This window comes from Oncorhynchus kisutch, linkage group LG23 (genome assembly GCF_002021735.2).
Source record: "Oncorhynchus kisutch isolate 150728-3 linkage group LG23, Okis_V2, whole genome shotgun sequence".
NCBI lineage: Eukaryota > Metazoa > Chordata > Actinopteri > Salmoniformes > Salmonidae > Oncorhynchus > Oncorhynchus kisutch.
In genome coordinates, this window is record NC_034196.2 from 28,717,622 (window position 1) to 28,726,320 (window position 8,699).

An 8,699-nucleotide genomic window follows, 5' to 3' on the forward strand; every position below is an offset into this window, starting at 1 on the left:
GAATGCCTGACAGCTTGAAAGATGTTTTGGACACTACAGTGAAAATGGTTAACTTTGTTAAAGCAAGGCCCCTGAACTTGTGTATTTTCTGCATTATGCAATGATATGGGCAGCGACCATGTAACGCTTTTACAACATACAAAAGTGCGCTGGTTATCAAGGGGCAAATTATTGACATGTTTTTTTGATTGAGAGACGAGATTAAAGTTCTTTACTGACCATAATTTTTCACTTGTCTGACTGCTTGCAAGACCGCTCTCTAGGTGATGTTTTTTCTCGCTGAATGATCTGAATCTAGGATTACAGGGACTCTCCGCAACTATAATCAATGTGCGGGACAAAATTGAGGCTATGATTATGAAGTTGGAGCTCTTTTCTGTCTGCATTAACAAGGACAGCGCACAGGTCTTTCCATCATTGTATGATTTTTTTTTGTGTGCAAATGAACTCAAGCGTAAGGACAATGTCAAATATGATATAGCAAAGCACCTGAGTGAGTTGAGTCTGCAATTATTTTCCCGAAACAGACGACACAAACAACTGGATTCGTTATCCCTTTCATGCCCTGCCTCCAGTCTACTTACCGATATCTGAACAAGAGAGCCTCATCGAAATTGCAACAAGCGGTTCTGTGAAAATGGAATTTAATCAGAAGTCACTGCCAGATTTCGGGATAGGGTTGCGTTCAGAGTATCCTGCCTTGGCAAATTGCTATGACACTGATGCCCTTTGTAACCACCTATCTATGTGAGAGTGGATTCTCGGCCCTCACTAACATTAAAACTAATTACAGGCACAGACTGTGTGTGGAAAATTATTTAAGACTGAGACTTTCTCCAATACAACCCAACATTGCAGAGTTATGTGCATCCTTTCAAGCACACCCTTTTCATTAACCTGTGGTGAATTTTTCACAATTTTTGATGTACAAATAAGGTTGTATATGTAAGATGGATAAATAAAGTACAAAATGGTTTATTATTATTATTATTTGTGCCCTGGTACTATAAGAGCTCTTTGTCACAACCCGGCTCATGGGAAGTGACAAACTCTCACTCATTCTTAAGCGACTCCCAAACCCGCATGCGGGAGCGTAATCATCGCCTGAAACGAATTAGCATAAGGCAGCGGACATAAATATCCCTAGAAAATATTCCTATTCATGAAAATCACAACTGAAATATATTGAGACACAGCTTAGCCTTTTGTTAATCACCTTGTCATCTCAGATTTTCAAAATATGCTTTACAGCCAACGCTAGACAAGCATTTGTGTAAGTTTATCATAGCCTAGCATAGCATTATGCCTTGCTAGCAGCAGGCAACCTTGTCACGGAAATCAGAAAAGCAATGAAATTAAATCGTTTACCTTTGAACTTCGGATGTTTTCACTCAGGAGACTCCCAGGTAGATAGCCAAAGTAAAAAAAATTCCAAAAGATTATTTTTGTAGGCGAAACAGCTCCGTTTGTTCTTCATGTTTGGCTGAGAAATCGCCCGGAAATTGCGGTCACCACAACGCTGAAAAATATTCCAAATTAGCTCCATAATATCGACAGAAACATGGCAAAAGTTGTTTAGAATCCATCCTCAAGGTGTTTTTCTAATATCTATTCGATAATATATCCGTCGGGACAATTCCTTTTTCTCTAGGACCGATTGGAGTAATGGCTACCTCTGTACTTTACATGAGAATCTCTCTCGGAGCCACCATGTGACCACTTACGCAATGTGTCCGCATATGGCTATTCTTCAACAGAAATGCGTAAAACTACGTCACAATGCTGCAGACACCTTGTGGAATACGTAGAAAGCGTAAGCTCGTTGATGGTACATTCACAGCCAAATAGGGAGTCATTGGAACGCAGCGCTTTCAAAACCTGGGGTACTTCCCAGGTTTTTCTCAGGCTTTCGCTTGCAATATCAGTTCTGTTATATTCGCAGACAATATCTTTACAGTTTTGGAAACGTTAGTGTTTTCTATCGAAAGCTGTCAATTATATGCATATTCTAGCATATTTTCCTGACAAAATATCCCGTTTAAAACGGGAATGTTTTCCCCAAAAATGAAAATACTGCCCCTAGAGTTCCAATAAATGTATTGTATGTGTGTGTGTGTGTGTGTGTGTGGCAGGCTTACAATGATGGCAAAAAACATTTGAGAGTGCGCTGACCCTGGTGCACATAGCTGGACGTTTAATGTTTGAAGGGGTACAGGACTATGAAGTTTGGGAACCACTGAATTAGAAAAACCAAAAGCTTACCTTGATGTGGAAGAGTTTCAGTGTTGGAAGCCATAGCCAGCTAGCTAACATAGCAGCCCTCTGTTTGAGCCGGGTGTTTAAGTAGGCTAAACTAGCTAGCTGCATTTGCTAGATGTGAAAGTGAAACAAAAATATACTAAATATAGCTAGCTCCTGCTTGAGTCCTTCATTTTTGAAGAAATTAATTTAACTGTTCAACTTTTGTATTTCTCGCTCTTTGAGTCAACTACTCACCACATTTTATGCACTGCAGTGCTAGCTAGCTGTAGCTTATGTTTTCAGCACTAGATTCATTCTCTGATCCTTTAATTTGGTGGACAACATGTCAGTTCATGCTGCAAGAGCTCTGATAGGTTAGAGGACGTCCTCCGGAAGTTATCATAATCACTGAGTAAGTAATTAGAAGGGAAATATGAGCCTCCTAGATTTTATATTGAAGTCAATATACCCAGAGGAGGACTGAAACTAGTTGTTCTCTGGCTACACCATGGTGCTACCCTACAGAGTGCAATTGAGGCTATTGTAGGCCTTCATTGCAAAACAGTGTGTTTTAATAATTTTTTTTGGTGACAGGAATATATTTAGTATAGTTTTATCTCAAAAGGATCACTTAAAAAAAAAAAATCACTATTAACCTTTATGAAGGGAGCCTCCACTGACCCCTACGACCATCTTATTTTGGGGAAGCCTACTTGATTCGGAGTTCGGACATATAACGTTTGTATGTGAAAATTATTCATACTTTAAGCTTTTCCGAACTTACTTCACTCGTGCATAAGCATATGGAGAAGCTTACGCTGCTGTTTCTGGCACATGCGCAGATCAAATAAACAGCTACAGTTAATGTAGTCTGTCGGCTGACGTAGACTCAAGCCAATCGCAGAATGTGACGACAGAACTGAATTAATGTTATTGGTTCAGAGTGTTTTGATATTTTAACCTGCATGTCGTGATCGCGTTTGGTGTGGGGGGGGCAAAATAAATGTATGCATGATGGCGCACGCGCGCAGCCGGTTTGGGTTTCGTGTCAGGATCAAACTAAACTCTTCACACTGCTAAAGCGTCTGGCGCCAGAAGATGAGGATGATTCCCGAGCTGTTCAATGCCCTCGTGCTGATGGCCGGGTTGGGCTAGACGGGCAAGATATCAAACAACGTCGTAGCCCTATACAACCACTTCAGGTGTCGTATTTAAATACACGTGCACAAACACGCACAGTGTTAAGTCTGGATTCTTTGAAGTGTTGAGTGACAAAGTGCTGACAAAAGTTCGACACAGATAATATTGGGTTGAAAGATTGAGGGATGGATTGTTTCTCTGCCCCCTGCTCCAGTCACCTCCACCTCAGACCTGCATGGTCTGTTGTTTACAGTGTCGTATGGCGGAAGGACTCACCATGTACACAAATGCAATCTCTCCCCCCACTCCTACCCATCTTCCTCTTCCACCACCTATAGTTGAAGTCGGAAGTTTACATACACTTACGTTGGAGTCATTAAAACTAGTTTTTCAATAACTCAACCAATTTCTTGTTAACAAACTAGTTTTGGCACTTCCTTTAGGACATCTACTTTGTGCATGACAAGTAATTTTTCCAACAATTGTTTACAGACAGATTATTTCACCTATAATTCACTATCACAATTCCAGTGGGTCAGAAGCCTCCTATCCCTACACCAGCCCCTCTCCCCATACCTCCTCTCCCTACACCAGCTCCTCTCCCTATACCTCCTCTCCCTACACCAGCTCCTCTCCCTATACCTCCTCTCCCTACACCAGCTCCTCTCCCTATACCTCCTCTCCCTACACCAGCTCCTCTCCCTATACCTCCTATCCCTACACCAGCTCCTCTCCCTATACCTCCTATCCCTACACCAGCTCCTCTCCCTATACCTCCTATCCCTACACCAGCTCCTCTCCCTATACCTCCTATCCCTACACCAGCTCCTCTCCCTATACCTCCTATCCCTACACCAGCTCCTCTCCCTATACCTCCTATCCCTACACCAGCTCCTCTCCCTATACCTCCTATCCCTACACCAGCTCCTCTCCCTATACCTCCTATCCCTACACCAGCTCCTCTCCCTATACCTCCTATCCCTACACCAGCTCCTCTCCCTATACCTCCTATCCCTACACCAGCTCCTCTCCCTATACCACCTATCCCTGCACCAGCTCCTCTCCCTCCTATCCCTACACCAGCTCCTCTCCCTATACATCCTCTCCCTACACCAGCTCCTCTCCCTCCTATCCCTACACCAGCTCCCCTCCCTCCTATCCCTACACCAGAGCCTCTCCCTCCTATCCCTACACCAGATCCTCTCCCTCCTATCCCTACACCAGATCCTCTCCCTACACCAGCTCCTCTCCCTCCTATCCCTACACTAGCTCCTCTCCCTCCTATCCCTACACTAGCGCCTCTCCCTCCTATCCCTACACCAGCGCCTCTCCCTCCTATCCCTACACCAGCGCCTCTCCCTCCTATCCCTACACCAGCGCCTCTCCCTCCTATCCCTACACCAGCGCCTCTCCCTCCTATCCCTACACCAGCGCCTCTCCCTCCTATCCCTACACCAGCGCCTCTCCCTCCTATCCCTACACCAGCGCCTCTCCCTCCTATCCCTACACCAGCGCCTCTCCCTCCTATCCCTACACCAGCGCCTCTCCCTCCTATCCCTACACCAGCGCCTCTCCCTCCTATCCCTACACCAGCGCCTCTCCATCCTATCCCTACACCAGCGCCTCTCCCTCCTATCCCTACACCAGCGCCTCTTCCTCCTATCCCTACACCAGCTCCTCTCCCTACACCAGCTCCTCTCCCTACACCAGCTCCTCTCCCTCCTATCCCTACACCAGCTCCTCTCCCTCCTATCCCTACACCAGCTCCTATCCCTACACCAGCTCCTATCCCTCCTATCCCTACACCAGCTCCTATCCCTCCTATCCCTACACCAGCTCCTCTCCCTCCTATCCCTACACCAGCTCCTCTCCCTCCTATCCCTACACCAGCTCCTCTCCCTCCTATCCCTACACCAGCTCCTCTCCCTCCTATCCCTACACCAGCTCCTCTCCCTCATATCCCTACACCAGCTCCTCTCCCTCATATCCCTACACCAGCTCCTCTCCCTCCTATCCCTACACCAGCTCCTCTCCCTCCTATCCCTACACCAGCTCCTCTCCCTCCTATCCCTACACCAGCTCCTATCCCTACACCAGCTCCTCTCCCTCCTATCCCTACACCAGCTCCTATCCCTCCTATCCCTACACCAGCTCCTATCCCTCCTATCCCTACACCAGCTCCTATCCCTCCTATCCCTACACCAGCTCCTCTCCCTCCTATCCCTACACCAGCTCCTCTCCCTCCTATCCCTACACCAGCTCCTCTCCCTCCTATCCCTACACCAGCTCCTCTCCCTCCTATCCCTACACCAGCTCCTCTCCCTCATATCCCTACACCAGCTCCTATCCCTACACCAGCTCCTATCCCTCCTATCCCTACACCAGCTCCTCTCCCTCCTATCCCTACACCAGCCCCTCTCCCTATACCACCTATCCCTACACCCGCTCCTCTCCCTATACCTCCTATCCCTACACCAGCTCCTCTCCCTCCTATCCCTACACCAGCTCCTCTCCCTCCTATCCCTACACCAGCTCCTCTCCCTCCTATCCCTACACCAGCTCCTCTCCCTCATATCCCTACACCAGCTCCTATCCCTCATATCCCTACACCAGCTCCTATCCCTCATATCCCTACACCAGCTCCTATCCCTCCTATCCCTACACCAGCTCCTCTCCCTCATATCCTTACACCAGCCCCTCTCCCTATACCACCTATCCCTACACCCGCTCCTCTCCCTATACCTCCTATCCCTACACCAGCTCCTCTCCCTATACCTCCTATCCCTACACCAGCTCCTCTCCCTATACCTCCTATCCCTACACCAGCTCCTCTCCCTATACCTCCTATCCCTACACCAGCTCCTCTCCCTATACCTCCTATCCCTACACCAGCTCCTCTCCCTATACCACCTATCCCTGCACCAGCTCCTCTCCCTCCTATCCCCACACCAGCGCCTCTCCCTATACCTCCTATCCCTACACCAGCTCCTCTCCCTATACCTCCTATCCCTACACCAGCTCCTCTCCCTATACCTCCTATCCCTACACCAGCTCCTCTCCCTATACCTCCTATCCCTACACCAGCTCCTCTCCCTATACCTCCTATCCCTACACCAGCTCCTCTCCCTATACCTCCTATCCCTACACCAGCTCCTCTCCCTATACCTCCTATCCCTACACCAGCTCCTCTCCCTATACCTCCTATCCCTACACCAGCTCCTCTCCCTATACCTCCTATCCCTACACCAGCTCCTCTCCCTATACCTCCTATCCCTACACCAGCTCCTCTCCCTATACCACCTATCCCTGCACCAGCTCCTCTCCCTCCTATCCCCACACCAGCGCCTCTCCCTATACCGCCTATCCCTACAACAGCTCCTCTCCCTATACCAGCTCCTCTCCCTATACCAGCTCCTCTCCCTACACCAGCTCCTCTCCCTACACCAGCTCCTCTCCCTACACCAGCGCCTCTCCCTCCTATCCCTACACCAGCGCCTCTCCCTCCTATCCCTACACCAGCTCCTCTCCCTCCTATCCCTACACCAGCTCCTCTCCCTCCTATCCCTACACCAGCTCCTCTCCCTCCTATCCCTACACCAGCGCCTCTCCCTCCTATCCCTACACCAGCGCCTCTCCCTACACCAGCGCCTCTCCCTCCTATCCCTACACCAGCTCCTCTCCCTATACCGCCTATCCCTACACCAGCACCTCTCCCTATACCACCTATCCCTGCACCAGCTCCTATACCACCTATCCCTGCACCAGCTCCTCTCCCTACACCAGCTCCTCTCCCTATACCGCCTATCCCTACACCAGCTCCTCTCCCTATACCGCCTATCCCTACACCAGCTCCTCTCCCTATACCGCCTATCCCTACACCAGCTCCTCTCCCTATACCGCCTATCCCTACACCAGCTCCTCTCCCTATACCGCCTATCCCTACACCAGCCCCTCTCCCTATACCGCCTATCCCTACACCAGCCCCTCTCCCTATACCGCCTATCCCTACACCAGCCCCTCTCCCTATACCGCCTATCCCTACACCAGCCCCTCTCCCTATACCGCCTATCCCTACACCAGCCCCTCTCCCTATACCGCCTATCCCTACACCAGCCCCTCTCCCTATACCGCCTATCCCTACACCAGCCCCTCTCCCTATACCGCCTATCCCTACACCAGCCCCTCTCCCTATACCGCCTATCCCTACACCAGCCCCTCTCCCTATACCGCCTATCCCTACACCAGCCCCTCTCCCTATACCGCCTATCCCTACACCAGCCCCTCTCCCTATACCGCCTATCCCTACACCAGCCCCTCTCCCTATACCGCCTATCCCTACACCAGCCCCTCTCCCTATACCGCCTATCCCTACACCAGCCCCTCTCCCTATACCGCCTATCCCTACACCAGCCCCTCTCCCTATACCGCCTATCCCTACACCAGCCCCTCTCCCTATACCGCCTATCCCTACACCAGCCCCTCTCCCTATACCGCCTATCCCTACACCAGCCCCTCTCCCTATACCGCCTATCCCTACACCAGCCCCTCTCCCTATACCGCCTATCCCTACACCAGCGCCTCTCCCTCCTATCCCTACACCAGCTCCTCTCCCTATACCGCCTATCCCTACACCAGCTCCTCTCCCTACACCAGCTCCTCTCCCTATACCACCTATCCCTACACCAGCTCCTCTCCCTATACCTCCTATCCCTACACCAGCCCCTCTCCCTATACCGCCTATCCCTACACCAGCTCCTCTCCCTATACCGCCTATCCCTACACCAGCTCCTCTCCCTATACCACCTATCCCTACACCAGCTCCTCTCCCTATACCGCCTATCCCTACACCAGCTCCTCTCCCTACACCAGCTCCTCTCCCTATACCACCTATCCCTACACCAGCTCCTCTCCCTATACCTCCTATCCCTACACCAGCTCCTCTCCCTCTGCTCTGAATGTGTTTGCGTTACATGGCCGAGGAGAGAAATGCTTTCTTCAGCCTCACTCAGGGTTACTACTGGAACCTATTACTGGACAGATGTGATGGGAAGGACGGCCACTCCATTGATCCTGCCTCCCAATCCTTCAGCACCACCCCTGGGCCAGCATGTGTGAGAGGTGGGACCATCAGGGTCAGGAAGAGGGTGTTTGGCCAGGTAAGAGGAGATGGGCCTAATCCCAAATGTTTGCCAAAACCCTATCCACTGGTAGAGATCTGAGAAGATTTAATTGGTACAAGTAATAGGGTTAAACTTCCACTCAGCCTATTACCAAATCTTCTCAGGTCTCATTTGGGATTGGGACCGAGAGTGGGGGCA

At 49.9% G+C, this 8,699-nt stretch overlaps 1 protein-coding gene across 1 annotated transcript; it reads left to right on the top strand.

The window, feature by feature from the left end:
* The first annotated feature begins 3,339 nt into the window (after nt 1-3,339).
* Nucleotides 3,340-8,496, top strand: LOC116356571 (extensin-2-like). The gene is made up of 3 exons (XM_031802649.1): nt 3,340-3,386; nt 6,274-7,139; nt 8,471-8,496. The coding sequence occupies exons 1-3, from the start codon at nt 3,340-3,342 to the stop codon at nt 8,494-8,496; spliced, it is 939 nt and encodes a 312-aa protein (XP_031658509.1).
* The last annotated feature ends 203 nt before the right edge of the window (nt 8,497-8,699 follow it).